At 50.0% G+C, this 18,210-nt stretch overlaps 1 protein-coding gene across 2 annotated transcripts; it reads right to left on the reverse strand.

The window, feature by feature from the left end:
• Positions 1 to 1,731: 1,731 nt before the first annotated feature.
• C13H20orf96 (chromosome 13 C20orf96 homolog) lies at positions 1,732 to 13,473 on the reverse strand. Of its 2 annotated transcripts, none has more exons than XM_043527050.1 (11): positions 13,393 to 13,473; positions 12,249 to 12,320; positions 11,706 to 11,847; positions 10,447 to 10,577; positions 9,807 to 9,965; positions 9,062 to 9,161; positions 7,643 to 7,800; positions 7,414 to 7,515; positions 6,192 to 6,278; positions 5,725 to 5,843; positions 1,732 to 2,777 (listed from the first exon to the last, which is right to left on the reverse strand). In XM_043527050.1, the coding sequence occupies exons 1-11, from the start codon at positions 13,456 to 13,458 to the stop codon at positions 2,717 to 2,719; spliced, it is 1,197 nt and encodes a 398-aa protein (XP_043382985.1). In that variant the 5' UTR covers positions 13,459 to 13,473; the 3' UTR covers positions 1,732 to 2,716. The 2 variants fall into 2 exon arrangements, with proteins under 2 accessions (XP_043382985.1, XP_043382984.1); XM_043527049.1 differs by lacking the exon at positions 13,393 to 13,473 and adding an exon at positions 13,279 to 13,332 and having other exon boundaries at positions 12,249 to 12,326.
• Between the last annotated feature and the right edge of the window lie 4,737 nt (positions 13,474 to 18,210).

Genomic DNA, 18,210 nt, shown 5'->3' on the forward strand with positions numbered 1-18,210 from the left:
AAGAATGCTTGATAGAAATCTTGTAGGTTTTTGTTTCTGTCTGAGGGATTGGAACAAATGCGGTTGTATCTTAGAGCTTGGCTGTAGACAATGGATCATGTGGTGTGTCCTGGATGGAAGCTGGAGGCATTAGGTAAGTATAGCGGTCAGTAGGTTTCTGGTATAGGGTGGTGTTTATGTGACCATCACTTATTAGCACAGTAGTGTCCAGGAAATGGACCGCTTGTGTGCATTGGTCCAGGCTGAGATTGATGGTGGGATGGAAATTGTTGAAATCATGGTGGAATTCCTCAAGGGCTTCTTTTCCATGGGTCCAGGTGATGAAGATGTCAAGATGTCATGTAGCACAAGTAGAGTAGGGGCGTTAGGGGATGAGACCTAAGGAAGTGTCGTTCTAAGTCACCCATAAAAATGTTGGCATACTGTGGGGCCATGTGGGTACCCATAGCAGTGCCGCTGACTTGAAGGTATACATTGTCCCCAAATGTGAAATAGCTGTGGGTGAGAACAAAGTCACAAAGTTCAGCCACCAGGTTTGCCGTAACATTATCGGGGATACTGTTCCTGACGGCTTGTAGTCCATCTTTGTGTGGAATGTTGGTGTAGAGGGCTTCTACATCCATAGTGGCCAGGATGGTGTTTTCTGGAAGATCACCGATGGATTGTAGTTTCCTCAGGAAGTCAGTGGTGTCTCGAAGATAGCTGGTAGTGCTGGTAGAGTAGGGCCTGAGGAGAGAGTCCACATAGCCAGACAATCCTGCTGTTAGGGTGCCAAAGCCTGAGATGATGGGGCGTCCAGGATTTCCAGGTTTATGATCTTGGGTAGCAGATAGAATACCCCTGCTCGGGGTTCTAGGCATGTGTCTACACAGATCTGTTCCTGTTCTTTTTCAGGGAGTTTCTTGAGCAGATGGTGTAGCTTCTTTTGGTAATCCTCAGTGGGATCAGAGGATAATGGCCTGTAGAATGTGGAGTTAGAGAGCTGCCTAGCAGCCTCTTGTTCATATTCCAATTTAGTCATGAGGACGACAGCACCTACTTTGTCAGCCTTTTTGATTATGATGTCAGAGTTGTTTCTGAGGCTGTGGATGGCATTGTGTTCAGCATGGCTGAGGTTATGGGGCAAGTGATGCTGCTTTTCCACAATTTCAGCCCATGCACGTCAACGGAAGCAATCTATGTAGAAGTCCAGCCTGTTGTTTCGACCTTCAAGAAGACTCCACACAGAATCCCTCTTTTTGTAGGATTCTATTTCCCCATGTTAATTGTCCTTCTTGTCAATTGTTTGAAATAGGCCATCTTGATTATCCCTACAAAAGTATTTTTTCTCCTGCTGATAATAGCTCATCTTAATTAATTAGCCTCTTAGAGTTGGTGTGGCAAATTCCGCCTTTTCATGTTCTCTGTAAGTATATATATCTTCTTACTATATGTTCCATTCCATGCATCTGATGAAGTGGGCTGTATCCCATGAAAGCTTATGCTCAAATAAATTTGTTAGTCTCTAAGGTGGCACAGGTCCTCCTGTCTGTCTACAGGGATGGGGCTTGAGGAGCACCTAGCCAGCTAGTTTGGCTCTGTGTCATCAAGGCTGTGAGGTTACCTTTACGAGTGGCTGTAAAGCACTTTGAGATCCCTGCTTGATACATACGACTGAAGTGAAAAGTGCTGTTATTTCTGACAAATAATAAAAGGTGTCTGGAGATTTATTCTGACAGGATGAAACTTCAGTTGCAAATTAAAGACCCACTTAATTTTTATTTCAAAATGTAGATTGAAAGTTGCAGGTTAAACATGCTACACGGTTAATCCATCAGCTGGTAGACTTCCCAGCCCGAATACTGTCAGAACCACTCACCCGTAAGCAAGACGCAGCTGGGATGGGATGGACTCCTGCCAGAGGGCAAGCGGCGCCCGCTGCGAGGAACTGCAAGCATTGGTACAGAACACCGTAAGTGGAAGATCCTGATCCTGTATCATCATTCCGTCCCCCTGAATTGACATCTGCTATGGCTGATGGGGATGCAATTGTTCTGACAGGCAGCTGCTGGAGGGCACTTAGGGACAGCTCCTCATTGTTCCATTACTAAAGACCTTATCCTGGGTCTGGGTTCAGCTCATCAGAAATCAAAATATTGATAAAAATCTCTTTTACAAAGTAGTTTCACTGGGAAGGATAAAAAGGCCAAATTCATTTCGATAGAACTCCCCTGGGCTTCAGGAGAATTACACCAAGAAGTAATTGGACCAAGTGGAACTGTTTGATGTTTTATTGGTAGTTGGCTGACACCAACGACACGTGGTAGCACTGTAAGAATGAGAGATTGGGGAATAGTGACACCTCAGCAATGATCCACTGTCTTGGACCACATCTGGCTGCTTTAATAGAATTTTGCACCATATTCCTTCTAGCAAGATGGCAGTTTTCTGGCTTTTACCCAGCAAAACCCCAGTTTGGATCTGGCATGACGATGACACGATTCCTGCAGATTGTTCTGTGATAGATCTAGTTTGTCCTGACAAAACAGAAGCAGTGCAGAGCAGAACTTCCTGAGAGCTGGGAGGGTTTGGAGAACTTGTCCACAAAGAGGGGGCGATTTGTTGTACAGCTCCCCATCCTGTTCCTGGCCCAGCTGTGTTCTGTGATGACATAGCTCTGTGGGCAAGGCCTGGCCAATCCACCCACCTTTCCACTTCAGGTCCAAAGCTTCTGGGACTAAATGAAAAACTTCTCCTCTACGGGGATATTGAGAACAATCTCTGTATCTGGCAGGCATCTGAGGAGAGAGCAATAAGGAGAAAGTCAATCCATAGCCAAGGAAACACGAACTCTGCCTCAATTCAGATCAAGTGAGTCTGTGGGAGTGAGGTGGTGGGGAAGAGAAATCCTGGTACAATCAAGGCCAGAAACACATGACACTTCTCAGACACACTGTACAGCCAAAACAGTAACTCAAGGGCCTGGACATCCTTTGCCCACCATTCATAAACCCTTCGCTATTAGAGGGAGGGAGGAGGGGTAGGACCAGAACCCCAGACTTGCTCAGAGAACAGCAGCCCTTTAAAGCCATATTGGGTTCTTGTGCCTGGCACAAGCATGAGCATGAGCCAGAGCCCAGACAGGCAACCCAGCCCACAGCAGCAGGGCCCAAGCAGTGTTATACGTTAGCTCCGACTCACCCCGAAAACCCATTCTGGCATTAACCAGACTGGCCATCTCCTCTCTTCCTATGGGAAGATCACACATTGTAAATCAAAACCTGAGCCCTGTTGTATGGCTGTTTCCTAGACAGCATTCACAGGATAACTGAGCCCTAATCAGATGTCGGCGGTGGGTTTATGAAAACAAAACAATGTATCTAGCTGCGACTCTCCTTCAATGCCAACAGACAAACGCAGAGGAAAAAAGCTTCACAGCAGCAGGGCCTTGTCAGTTATATCCACTCTCCAGCACACAGTGGACTTGTTCAGCTGTAATTCGGCAAAGCAGAGGCAGGGAACGGAATGGGAGGGGAAAGAAGTACCCTGGTTTTGCTGCTTTGGCCATGCAGCAATTAGAAACAAAAATGAGTATGGAAAGGGAGGGACCCCTCCAGCCTCCTGGCATCCCAGATCTCGCATTTGGTGACACTCTAGGCGGTGTTGGGTTTTTAGTAACAGGCCTACGATCAGTTTCTGCTCTGCTGCTGCTAGTGGGGGGAGAGACTGAGCCTCTGCACCGCACGTTCCCCAACTCTCCCAGCTGCTTGTGGGCTGAACACAACTTTGTTCCTCCAGTGTCTCAGGGAAACCAATGGGCTAATCTAAGAAAACAAGCACATTGTGAAGTCACGTGAAAAGCATAAAGAAAGTCAGTGGGAAATGTCTGTGGAGGAAACCGTGGTGATGGCTCTGGCAAAGGGGCCCAGCCTGGCAGGGCTGTGTAATCACCAAATGCCTGACTTATGATGCTGCAGAAACTTTCCTACTTGGCCTTTCTTCTATTTTTAAACCTTTTCCCAGTCACACGCAGTCACCCCAGCTCTGCAATCTGTCAGGACTAATTAATGCTCCATTTTACCCTTCTTTTATCTGAAAAAATTAAGTTACACTAATATACCACAAGGCTGTTCAACTCTCCCCAATTTCCTGACATGTTGCAGGCTTTCCTTCCGCTTCCCATCAGGCCTGCCGACTTCTGCAGGTAGACCAGGCCAAGGGACAGTCTTCTGGCTAAAACATAGGGCCAATTCCCTGACTCCAAGCCCCATCATTAGCTCTGTTACAGACTTATGGCCTGGATTTATGGAAATCATGGAGGACTCTGGTTTTCATACCATTCATCTGAATATTCTGCATATGCAAAACGGGGGAAACCTGGAGGACTAATTTGCCTATAAAATTACTTTGTGTGCAAAATTGGGGAAGCGAGAGGTGAAAAATCAGTGTGATTCACAGTTTGTCCACACACTCACTTTGCACACACACTTGCAATAAATGCACAGGCAAACAGCAAACAATTTCACATGTATTTTGCACACACACCTACAAGTTTAGACTGGCTGACATTCAAGACCTTAACCTCTTTGGGCCAAATGTGGCCCTGGCTTACACCCTAACTGAAGTCAATAACTGATCAAGACCAATGTCCAGTTGTACCCTCACTTGGTACTTGTTAATCAAGTTTCTGTTTTAAACTGCATTAAGTTTCCTTTAGATATTGTGGATCTTTGTGTATTTGGTGTGCAGTCAATCACAATCTGAGGTGTTATCACAATTGCTCTTTGCATCAACTGCACCCCAGTAGGTATTTGTGGGAGTAGTTTCAGGGCGGGTTAGTGCATGTCTCTCAGTTTTATGTTTTGAGCCCACAATCTTAGCTGAACCTTTTCCATTGTTCCTGGAAGTTAGAAGCCAGGATTTCTGTGAATGAGCTGGCAGGGCATCCTGCACATTGATACACAGAAACTCAATGCTGAAAGCAATCAGCCACCAGTGAACTGGGGCTGGGGAGGGAGCAAAGAGGAGAAATGAGATTTGGTATTTTGCAGCTCTCATCTGCCTTTGAAACCTCTTTAACATAGTAGGAAAATGGCCAACTTATCTTTTTTCACCCAGTATTTTGGGGGGGGAATTTACTGTTGCTGTTCGAAAAGTGACTTTAGATGACCGGTGCATGCTCTGACAAGGAGTCTTTTGGGACCAACATGGCTATGAATACACTACATACAATGAGTCTTTTTGGAAGGCCCGTTGGCCCCTCAGAGCCTTAGTTTTACCAACTGTAAAATGAGAACAGACTACTTCCTTATCGTGCATCACAGGAAGCATGTAAAGCTTTATTAATCCTCACAACCCCCTAGTGGGGAAACTGAGGCACAGAGAAGGGAAGGGACTTACCCAAGGTTGACAATAAATCAGTATCAGTGCCAGGGCTAGCCCTTCCTACTTCCTACTCCTGTGCTCAGGCCATTAGGCCATGCACTTGCCTTCCCCAATTGGATCCAATATTACAATTAGGTTTACATTTTATGGTGAGGTGCATCATTTACCTTTGATGACTGTGCAAATAGTTGGCTTGAGTTTCTTAATACAGGATGCAAAGGCATTCTGAGTGGAGATTAACTCCCCGTGCACCAAGCAGAGGGTGACCTATGAATATTCACAGTGAAGCTGGTGCCAGAAGGGCCTGTGGTGTGTTATTCAATAAATTCTACTGCTTAGGAGATAAACGCAGGGACCTACTTGGGCCTGCGCAGCAGGACGTCGGCGAAGATCACCTCTCGAGGATCTCTCACGCTCCTGCGAAGTGTCATAATGCTCTTTCGTAGCTCTGTGATTTCTTCCAATAGCTCGTGAATGATCTGAAAGAATTAAACCTGTGAGACTGCTCTTTAAAAACACCGAGACGAAGTGAGGCACAAAGGTACCAGAGAACTAGGAACAGCAGAGGAGCTAGAGAAGACTTGCCAGGGCATCTGGTCCATCCTCACAAAGCCAGGGCCGGAGCGTTCCCCACAATACACTCTACAGAGTGCCAGGGGAATCCCTGCTGTGCTCCTCAACATCCTAGGTGTGCCCTAACAGTCCACAAGTTCCACTGGAAACAGACGGGCACAGCCACTGTACTGGAGGACGAGCAACAAAGGGATTAATACTCACTAGGCCAACACCCCTGCTGCTCCATGCTACTTCCTCCCAAACCTGCTCACCTTCTTTTGCATTTGGACTTCATTCCTGAGTATCCGATTGTTGACAGCCATCTGCGTCAGCCCCTCCTGATAGAGAAACCCCTTGTCCTGCACAGATAGAAAAAATAAACCAGCTGAAGTAAAAGACCAGACGGTAAATCCCAGTATGCATCTGGACCAGAAGAGAAGCAGAAAATAGCTGGGGAGAGCTGCAACAATCACAAACATGATTGCTGTCCACAGCTCTCTTTGTGCTAACAGGCTCAGAAGAACAGCTTCAATGGGAGGAAAAAGGGATGCAGTCTCTCAGGGTTTTAGTTGTTCAAAAAACCGTACTTTAGACATGACTGGGTATAATTTATTTCTACAATGCAACCCACAATGACAGGTATGAAACCCTGCCACTTGCAGACCCTAGGGTATTTGCCATGTCTAGAATAACAGGTGAACTCCTCCTTTAAGGAATGCATTCTGGGACAAATTCTGGGGGCCATCATCTCCTTAATACCCAATGAGATCACATTGTGCTGAGTATAGGACTAGAAGTCAGTAATATTGGTGTTCTAATTCCAGCTGCCAACAGACTAGCTATATGGCCTTGAGCACGTCACATCACCTTTGCTTACAGATTCATCTGGGAAATGGGAATACTGATATTTTTCCATCTCACCACGCTGTGGCGAGGGTTCCTCAGTGTTTGCACAGAAGTCTTAAGTATTACCACATAAAAAGCAATTATAAAATAGAAGTTTCCTATATCTTCTGAAGGGACAATAAAGTCTCATATTTTCAGTATTGTGTGTATTTGTGTGCTTAATGTGCTCGTGCAGTTACTGCAAATGTGTGTGCAATCTCAGCAACTGTGCACATAAGTGACTAGTTAAACATCTATCTAAATATCAGTTCAATTTAATTCATTCCCTCTAACTGTGGGTGCAAATACCCATGCATGATTCTGAAAATACTGTAACATGCAAGGCTACAATCGTACCCCCAATGCGAAATCCAGCTCTGTACCTACAGTTCCCTGCTATGAAGAAAAGCTCCAGGCATCAACTAAGCTGGAGACAGTAGTACACTGTTACACCCTTGCATGTCCTCTGTACTACAGAGACACTGGTGGGCTAAATCTGGAAACCCCTAGCCCTATATGGCAGCTCCCAGGAGCAGTCTAGTTGGCAGGGTACTCCATTATCTTTCTCACTGACCTTCAAGCATGCAAAGACAGATGCAATCCACTAACCTTTGCAACAGCCTGTAATATCTGCTCCTTCTCATCTTGAACCTTCTTTTCCAGTTGCTGCATTACTGTTTTTGCCAGATCTTCTATATCTTCCATTTCGTCCTGAGAATTACAGAGAGGGGTTGCAGGGAAACAACAGGATTATTAAGCAAGTGAACATCTGATTGCTTTGGTCCCATCCCTTCTATTTACACACAGGGATAACATAGGTTAGGAGAGGTCTCTTTACTTGCTGTTCTTCCTTCAGGTTTCGGATGTTGCGAAGCATAAAGGCTATCTGGACGGCTTTCACCGGGTACTCCTTGTCCATGTATGTTCGTAAAACATTGAGTTCTTCCTGGAGCATTTGCACGTTGGTGTTCATGTGATCCACCTGATGTTTCAGTTCTGATTAAAAGGCCAAGATAGAAAGTTAAGCCACAGAGACCCCCAAACCCAAGTCTCCTGTTCAGTGGAGCCAAGGAAACTTTTGTTCTTCTGAAATAGAGCCTTCTCTTTACAATGGTTAAATATTATGTTAGTCTAGTAGCCATGATTAGAAGCACAGGAACTGCCAGACTGAATCAGATCAGAGGCCCATCTAATCCACTATCCTGTCTCTGACAGTGGCCAGTACCAGATGTTTTCAAAGAAGGTGCAAAAATATGGAATAACTTGCCCACAGGGGAAGTCTCTTTCTAACCCCCATCAGTTAGTGGTTAGTTCTGCTGCTGTAGGGTTTATATCCCTTCCAAACATTTTTACAGGAGTTGACTGAGAGGGAATGTCCCTGTGACAGATATTGCAACTGCATGCAGTATCCCATGTTGTATTAAGTGTATGATTACTTTGTGTATCACTGTGGGCCAGGAATTGTGTGTAACTCCAGTAGTAGGGAAAGATTACTTTTAGCTCCACGAGGAGCTAAGAATGGGGAAGGGAGGGGGGGAGAATGATTAAGGTGAATCATTCAAGGTGTTAACACCTCCAGAGAGGTGCCAACTGGGGAGGCTTATCCATACTTGGTCAAACTGGGTTTTCCAGAGACCAACAGACAAAGAAAGGGCTTTTGGCATGAAAAGACTGTTTAAACTGACTCAGGGAAAGACTTTGGCCTACAAGGGCACCTTAAGACTAATGGGTGACTCCTGGAATGTTTAAGGTGAGTTCAACTCTGTTGATTGTTTTAATGATGTTTACTCTATAAATGCTTTTACTTTAAGAATAAATGTGCTTGCTTATGAGGAGCTGTGTAGTAACTTGTAACTGCTGGCAATATACTGTTCATAGCCCACGGAGAGAAAGCAACACCCAGGTGCTGGCCATCAGGCAGACTAGCTTGCTGGGGATATCACCGAGTAAGGCAGGGAGCTGTGCAGCTTTAAAACCCCAGTTAGAAGGAAGTGGGACAAAGGTCCCTACCCAGAGACAGGTAACAGCTGGAGTCCTGAGACTTGGCTGGGAACTCCTCAAGTGGACCACGGCAGGGGGATACAGATGCAGTTACCCTGAAACTGACAGTCCCCATATACCAAAACTAATTGATTATCTTTAGGAAACCTAATTATTTGACGTTCACAACAATAATCTAATGAAATGAGGAGTAGAAGACAATGGGGTTGCATGTACTATATTGCCTATTAACTTAATGTGAACTATCCATTCTTACTCTTCAGGTTCTTTTCTACCATTTTTTCTGTTTCTTGGAGTTCTGCTCTTGCTACACCAACTTGGTTCTGACTGGAGTCCTGAAGGGTCGAGATGACTGTCTACAAAGAGAGAAATCTAGTCACTGATTGCTGTACACTACTGACAGACTATGAAATGTCTAGCTGCAGGCTTCCTAATGCACCTCTCACCATGGTATTTATTGATCCCACTAATAGCATGATGAAGTGAACTGCATGGTGCCATGACAGCACAGCTGCAAGCACAGAAGAGCTGCTCTTGGGAGTGACTTTGTGCTTCCCACCTCATGACCCAGTCGAGGTCATGCACTTCATGGAGGAGACATGTTCAAGCTACTAGGAGAGGGTGACAGTTGTCACTTGCTACACTCTTGCTTCCTCATCAGAAAATCTTGCAGCAGCATTGCCTTTGGGATTGGCAAGGTGGCTGCTTCACACGCTCCAGGGCTGTATCTGCACTAGAAGGGATGCTTAAGAAGAGACAGTGTGATGCAGGTAGCTGGAGCATCTTTGGCTGCCGTGGGGCAGAGCCCAGTGGTATATAAACTGTGTAAAGCAGAATGCTGCAGCGGCGCTTCAGGGCACAAGACTGTTCCCCCTTACCACTAGTATGGGCTGTGTAATCTCCACACAAGAGCTTGAATCTGCTCGGGTGGGATTAGAAGGAGCTGGGATTATGTTTGGGATTCTGCTCATCTGACTTCACTGGCCACACCTAAGCCTCACCCCAAACATCTCGTACTGCTGCAGCAGGTCTCTGGCATGCTTGGCAGTACTGGCATCCGTCTGCTGAATGTCCTGGGCCAGTCTCCTGTTGGTCTCTACCAGGGTGGCGCTGTGATGCTTCAGCTCATGTAGGGACTTTCTCTTCGACTTGGTCAGTTTCTGAAAGAATTTATGAATGAAAGATTTACAAATGTGTTCCACCTGTCATCCCAATGACATTCCTATTCATTAATAAATAACGATATCGCCCTTGATTTACGTTGGCACCATAAACCCATCTAATCAATTCCATCTTTTTGCTAAATCACACCAATTTCCCCAACACATCCCTGCACCCACCTTCTTCATGGGCCAGTGCTCTAGCACTACATTCTTGCTCTAGCTTCTCCCAGCACCTGGGGCCTGATTCTCCATTGCTCAGCACCTTGTGGAGTCATCTGCATGAGCACAACGAGAGTGTCACATTGGTGCATGCCTCCAAATCAGAATAGCAGCCTTTGACATCCACTTTGCATGAGTGTAAATGAGATAATCAGGCCACTAGTTTTCCTTCCTCTCTTGGGACAACCCTGAATAACCATATGGTCTGTGCCAGCCTCCCTATAAATAAATCACAGCACTGGACATTTGCTTCATGTACCTTAATAATTTTGATGTTCTCCAAGCTTTTAGTTAGATCAGTCTCTTTTGCTGAGGTTTTCTGCTGAGCAAATCTGGGATTCAGAGAGGGTGCGGTCTTCGAAGGCAAGGATGAACTGGGACTGAATAGAACTGGTAAAACAGAAAATGCTCTGCACTTATTATACTGTCCAGTTTTAACACATGACAGGAATTGAATACACTTGCCATGTGTAGCTGAGGGACATTTAGGAATGCCAGCTGTCACGGAGTCCCCGGGCGATGCTCTGGAACTGCTCCCTACGAAGCCAGGCAGGACTCTGGGGAAGTCTCCTTTCTGTGAGCAGCCTGTCTTCAGGACACACAACTCACACAACTTCCACCTTCCTGGGTCTGACCTCGGAGCATTCAGCATCCTCTGCCCCTCCGTGCGCTTCCCACAGCGAGTCCACCCAGGCGGGCTCCTGGGGAAGTCAGAGGGTCCTGCACCCCAACTCCGCAGTCAGATGTGACTCTCAGCCAGCCAGTAAAATAGAGGTTTATCAGACAACAGGAACATGGTCTAAAACAGAGCTTGTAGGTGCAGAGAACAGGACCCCTCAGCTGGGTCCATTTTGGGGGGCAGTGAGCCAGACAACCACATATGCACTTCACTCCATGTCCGCAGCCAGCCCCAAACTGAAACTCTCTCCCGCCCCTCCTCCTCTGGGCTTTGTCCCTTTCCCGGGCCAGGAAACCCGATTCCTGATTCCTTTGTTCTCCAACCCTTTAGCTCTCACCATGCAGGGGGGAAGGGCCAGGCCATCAGTTGCCAGGAAACAGGGTGGTGGCCATTCTCTGTGTCCAGACCCCTGCACACACCTGCCCTCTAGGGCTCTGCAACGATCATACACCCTTATCCCACCACCTAGATACTTAAGAACTGCATAGGGGAAACTGAGGCACCCCCACAATATTCAGAGAAAACATTAAGAACAGTCCCACTTCGTCACACCAGCCACAGGGAGTTTATAATTCCTGCAGACCCAGGGGAAGTAACCAAGAAACTGTATAGGAGCACTGGATGTAAGCAACTCACAGGTCTCCAGTCCTGGCATTTTTATTCTCAGCCTTTCCCAGCAGGAGTCACTGCAGAAAATGGTGAAGCTGTACTGGCTTTGGAGAAATTCTCAGCTCCTCTGTGGCCAAGCCCTCCCAGCAGGAAGAACTGTTGGGACTTCAAGAGGGGGCACTGGTGGGGAGTGACATGCCATATGGTACAGAAACAGAATCTCTGCCAACCTGACTGCTTGTCTTTCTGGTACCCAGCGGAGCGCCCTTCGCTTTTCTTGTCCTCACTCGGTGATGTGATAGCTGGCAAAGCTGGTTTGTGTGACACAGGTTTATTCTGTTTTGCTTCTATCCTCTGCCACTTGCTGTAATCCTAAACTCAGCAGAAGGCACAGACAAGACGTTACTGCTTAATGTGTCATGGGAGATTTATGGGAGGTCTTCACTACAATTTGAACTTCCCCATCCTATTCCTCAAGGGAGTCTGGGAACCTCTCCACTATGCCAAAGGGCTGACACATTTGGGCAACACTCCCTTCAGACCTTCTATCAGTAACAGTTTGCTAGCATATCTGATGGGGCCAGTCGAACATGCGCTTACATTCAAATGGCAGCCATCCACCTCCCATCCCTGCCTTCACCACAAGCAGCATGGGGAGAGGCACTGTATAGGGTCTATCTATGTACTTCGAAAGCCCGCATCACCAGGGTGTTCTGGCTCCAGCCCCCAGCCCCTCAGAGGAGTCCAGTTAAAGTGCCATTAGGGTAACTTACTGTTTTCCCGTATTTATTAGTTATGTTTTGGGCCAGGGTGTTCAGAACATTTGCAGCCATCTCTGGGGGCGGCTCTGGAAGAAAAGTGGGAGACGCTAGCCACGTGGTGACTTTATAAGTACTGCAGACCCTGGGCAAGTAACTTCAAGAAACGGTATAGGAGCACTGAATGAAAGCAGCTCACGGGTCTCCAGTCCCAGCATTTTTATTCTCAGCCTTTCCCAGCAGAAGTCACTGCAGAGAATGGCGAGGCTGTACTGGCTTTGGGGAAGCTCTCAGCCCCTCTGGGCTCAAGGCCTCCCAGCAGGAAGCACTGTTGGGACTGCAAGAGGGGACACTGGTGGGTGGGCAGTGACATGCCATATGGCCATGCAGACAAGTGAGCTAGACACCACCCTGGGGTCCCCCCAGCACCCCCCCCCGGGAGCCAGAGCCCATCTTGGGTACCATCCTGGGGTCACCCCAAAGCACTCCCAGGGGGAGCCAGAGACCATCCTGGGGTCCCCCCAGAACCCCCTGGGGGGGAGACAGAGATCATCCTGGGGTCCCCCAGAACCCCCCAGGGGGGGAGACAGAGATCATCCTGGGGTCCCCCCAGCACCCCCCCCCGGGAGCCAGAGCTCAGCTCGGGGACCATCATGGGGTCCCCCCAGAACCCCCCAGGGGGGGACAGAGATCATCCTGGGGTCCCCCCAGCACCCCCCCCCCGGGAGCCAGAGCCCATCTCGGGGACCATCCTGGGGTCCCCCCAGAACCCCCTGGGGGGAGGGGGCAGAGACCATCTTGGGGTCCCCCCAGAACCGCCCGGGGGGGAGACAAAGATCATCCTGGGGTCCCCCCAGCACCCCTCCCCGGGAGCCAGAGCCCATCTCGGGGACCATCCTGGGGTCCCCCCAGAACCCCCTGGGGGGAGGGGGCAGAGACCATCTTGGGGTCCCCCCAGAACCCCCCCAGGGGGCAGACAAAGATCATCCTGGGGTCCCCCCAGCACCCCCCCGGGCGCCAGAGCCCATCTCGGGGACCATCCTGGGGTCCCCCCAACACCCTGCCGAGGGGGGAGCCAGAGACCATCCTGGGGTCCCCCCAGAGCCTCCCCGGGGAGCCAGAGACCACCCCGCGTCTCCCAGCCCCGCCCCCTCCGTGCCTGTCCTCGCCCCGGGGCTTCTGCGCCTTGTCGCAGCCGGGGCGGCGCGGAGCGGCGGGTCTCCATGGGGACGGGACGGAGGCGGCGTACGGAAGCCGGCTGGGGGTGGGGCCTGGCTCTCTAGCCCCGCCCCCCCGGCGCGGCGCCCGGCGGGCCGGCCTGGCCGGGCGCACGTGGGGCGGCGCCGGGAGGGCCGCGGCTCTGCAGCGCCCCCTGGCGATCCCCAGCCGGCAGAGCCACCCCCGTCTCGCCCGCCCGCCCGGTCGCTGCTGCAGCGGGCGCCCCGCGTGGGGCGCTTCGACTGAGCCCGCACCAAGCCGTGCGGGGGGCTCTGTCCCGGGGCAGACCTGGCCCTGGCCCGGCGACAGGAACCTGGAGCTTGCAGAGTCAAGCGCCAGAGTCAGGCAAAGACCCAAAGCAGCAGCAGCAGCTGCAGGGAACCTTCTGCCCCAGCCCCCTGCGGCCCTGGGCAGGGAGCCGCATCTGCAGCGGCGAGGCCTCCTGCCCCCGGGGAGAAGGTGACATGGAAACGGGCTTTAGGCAACCGCAGGCCAGGGGTGCTGTGTGATTTGCGGGCGCTGGACACGGGACGTGTCCAACGCCCGCAAAGCCATAGACGGTCTGTCTGGGTTCCCATATTTATTGGATCCTGTGAATAACTTTAGTTACAAAGCCATTTATTTCTACGCAGTTGGATTCATGGGTAATTAAAAAAAAAAAATTAACGTTAGAGCATCGTTAGAATCCCAAACCTTTCCTGAGTGTCTGGTTTGTGTACGACTGGAGGATTCATAGATTTTGAAGGCCAGAAAGGATTATGATTATCTAGTCTGCCCTTTGACATGAGACAGGCCAGGGAACTTCGCCCAATACTTCGTTGACCTGGGAGCTTTCTACACACAAACTTGCACCAGTTTAGTTAAACCAGTACATATCCCGGTGTGGACACCTTTACATCAGATTAAAACAGGTTATAATGGATTAGCTTGCCCTATAAAGGCTTGTCTATGTGATAAATGGCACTGAAATACAAAATGGGTTGTAATTCACACCTGAGTTATTTCAGTGCAAATCTGCCTTTTACTAATATTGAAATAGGGCTGGTGCTCTTACTCTGAAATGAGCATGTCCACACACAGCCTTCCACTGAAATTATTAACAGTGTCAATTGTAACCCATTTCCTAGCGCTTCCTACTATTCTCAGGGTCTCAAGCAGCAAGGCTTGCTCCGTGCGCCCCCCCCACGCAGGCATGGTACAGAGATCGGTGCAGAATACACAGTGCTGCAGGCAGATTTGCAAGGGAGCCTTTCTGCCCAGGGCAGGCTCTGCAAAGCCCTGTCCCCTCAGGCCAATGCCCAGGGCCCCCTGGGATACTGTTAGTGCCTGTTTACAGCAGGGCGGGGATCTTCAGGTGACATGCGCCTCACCCCCCCCAGTCCAGGGCGGGGACAGGAGAGATCATTAACCCTCTCTTGGCCCTTGTCTAGCAGGTGGGAGGAGCTTTCACACTCTCAGGCCCAGATGCTCTGGGCCAAGCTGGTGATGAGCTGAGCTCCGGGTTCTGCTTTATCAAAGCTGGCCCCTCCTCATCCCCCAGATGCCCCTTAGCAAGAGCGTGTTTCTTCTCAGAAGTTGATGAATGACTTTTTGGGGCATGACATGGCCTGGGATCCGGGAAGCCTCTGAGTCTGAGACAGCCCTGGGTACTGCGGAGCGGGGGCGAGGGTCCTCCCCCATCCGTTCAGCGCTGCCTTTGTTCCTTGGTTTTTTTACACATAAAAAAAAATCCCTTGTAGGATGGGGTGGGGGAGGGGATTGCAGAGATGAACTGAATGGCTCCTTTGTTCCCTGGCCTGTCACTTACTGTCAGGTTAGTCCGGAAGAAGAGAGCGGGCGAGCCCTTAAACCAGCTGTTTGGGTGTGCTGACATTTCCTTCTTCATGTTAACAGGGACTTTATTATCGTGTGGTGGGAGGGGGAGTGCCAGGGGCTGGGGCTGGGATTTTCACCCCACTCCTTTGCCTGCCGGGATTGGATCTGGTTCTTTTTTTCTCTCCTCTCATTTGCAATGTGCCTGCTGATTCTTTGGCCCTTTTGTGGTGAGTCTCTCTCTCCCGGGGCGGTAAATGGCAGATTGCTACAGTCTTCCTGTGCAGGTATTTATGCCACACTCTGCAGGATGGTAACCAAGTCTGGCCCTTCCCCTGACTTCCAAGTGAAGATGATGATGATCAGGATCAGTCATCAGGTGAAGGGGAAGAGGGGCACTCCCCCTTTCCTGAGTTCATCAGTGTGGGGCATCTGTTGCTGTAACAACCTGCAGATTGACACAAAGACACAAAGAGAGGACTGGATGCAACCAGAATCCTTGCTTACAGTGACATGTTTCCAAGGTCAGACTCTGATTTAATGTAGCAATTACTAAAGCAGGCACCAATCCCCAACAAGCAGGGCTGCAACACACATAGGGATATGGAAAGGACACGAGGGTAGGCCAAGACCGCATGCTGTGATCAGTGAGACTGCAGGCCCGCAGACGTCCGCAAAGATCTCACCCTGCTATGGAGGAGGCTGTGACCCTGCAGCTCTGAACTGCGCTGCAGTGGGAGAAAGAACACGCCGTTACCTGGGCCTTCCTCACTCCCGGAGATAGAACGAGCTGGATTCTGATCTCCTGGCATTGCAGAGACTTTCCAGGTTAGTCAGTGTCACTCGCAGCAGAATCCAGCCCAAGGTTTTACCTGTAATCAGATAAGAAAACGGAAAGGAGCAGCCCAAGTTCTCACTGTGGAGGAGAATGGGCCCAAGGAGTATCTGGGCATAAGAGCGCCCTGCTTTCAACACTTGAGCTACACAGGTTAGAAGAAAATGGTTTGAACCTGCCCTTGTTCACAGTGATGCAGAGTGAATGGTGCAGTTCTGTCCTCGCTGACACCCAGGCAAAAAAGCCGCCCTGCTCCCTCTCCCTCCCTCCGTCCCTGCCTGTGATTTCTGTGCTGCATCTCATCAAAGCTCAGCATGAGATCTCACTCCTGGTGCTTTCAGTCTCTCTTCACACAGGAGTCTTTCCATTCCTCTGCCCAGCTCTATTCCTGCTGCGTCCTCCTGGGGAGAGGGGGCCCAGAGCGGCACACATGGTTCCAGGGGAGGGCGTGCCCAGGAGCAATCATTTCAGGGGACGGGAAACTGCTTCTTTCAACCATGTCCTGATGAGACAACATAGGTCCAATATGGGTGGCCAGTCTTGGTCTCAGTGCTGTGGCAGAGATGTTCTTTGGGCTGCACCTTGTCCAGAGACTGCAGGGAAAATTTCTGGTGACCATCCTTGGTCCTAACGATGGCGGCATGCCCTCTGTGAGGATCCTCGCTTCTTGCACTGGATGTGTCGGACTCTCCTCGCAGTGCTAGCCAGAGCACGGAGTTACCTTTCGGGTCACTGCAGAGGGACATGCACTCCAAAGTCAAGTGGCAAACAATGCACCACTTTCACATATCTTCCACCCATCCAGCTCTCGTCAAATTTACCACCATCAGTTCCCTTCCTGCAGATGCCTGCAAAGGGCTGGCCTCGCCCTGACGGCTACATGAGTCGGAGTGGGAGAGCTTGGTCAGAAAAACCTTGAAAAGAAGGTTCGCATTTTCCATGTTGCTTCAGCTCGTTCAGGGCTGCAGGTGGGGGATGTCAGTGTCCCTGACACAGTCCTGGGACCAGTTAATAAACCCCCCGAGCCAGGGACTGAAGAAGACTATCAAGGGGGCTGAATTCATTAGCAAAGAATCTGGGTCTCTCCCATCCTGAGATCTAGGTGTGTGTTCTCACTCGCTCTCCCTCCAGATTGGGAGAATTTCTCTGTCCCAAGAGTCCCTCTGTCTCTGGGGATCTTGAGACTTTCTCTCTCACACTCACACGCACGCACACATTCTCTGTATGAGGCCAGCTGTTCTGTTCTGAGATGATGTCTTCTACCTCCCACTGTATCACTTCTTGTCCTGTGCCCTATGGGGACTAAACTCAAAGGAGATCGTCTTTCCCTCAAGGCTCGCTGCTGGGCCCTTTGCACACCTGAATGCGCTGGGGTAGTTTTTCATCATGGGATTTTCCTCTGAAAAGCAAATTAGGGGAAACCGCAAGGGAGCCTCACACCCAGGGTTGAATTTGGCTCAGGGCTCTTACGTCGCTTTCACAGCCCTCTCCGCTCACTGCTTGGTCCCCTCTTAGTGTGCTTTTTACCCAGACTTTGCAGCAGAGCGTGGACGGTCTGTGCCCCCAACACAACTCACTGGCTGCGTCTGCACAAGTGTTGTCTGGGAGATCTGTCGCTATCCTGCCAGTGTGAGCACAGACAGGGTGCTGGCGCTCTCACCACCATCCTGCCTAACCCTGCTCAGAGCAGGGCAAGACGACACCCTGGGGAAAAGTGTGAAAGGGTCCAGAGGGGCGTCTCAGGGTGTCTGCTACCCCTCCTCAATACAGCCTGTGATCATCAGCACCCCTGCAACTTCTGTTCAAAGCCTTTACAAGCTTCAGCAAATGAACCCTTGTCACCCCTGCACAGGTGGTACAGAGGGAAATGCCGCTGCCCCATTGTGCAGATGGCAGACAAAGGGTCAGACCTTCCAAAGTGGTCTCTACTACAGGCTGCTAAGGCCAGATTCTCCAGTCTGCAAAAGGACCTGCAAGCAACTGGAGACTCTCCTTGTGCAGAGTGGCTCTCAGAAGCTGCACCAGCCATGCCCCCACCTCTGGGGTAAGGGAGGGAGGGGTGTGCTGGAGGTGCTCTGAGGGGCAGAGCCTGGGCAAGATGGGAATGGAAGC

This window comes from Chelonia mydas, chromosome 13 (genome assembly GCF_015237465.2).
Source record: "Chelonia mydas isolate rCheMyd1 chromosome 13, rCheMyd1.pri.v2, whole genome shotgun sequence".
NCBI lineage: Eukaryota > Metazoa > Chordata > Testudines > Cheloniidae > Chelonia > Chelonia mydas.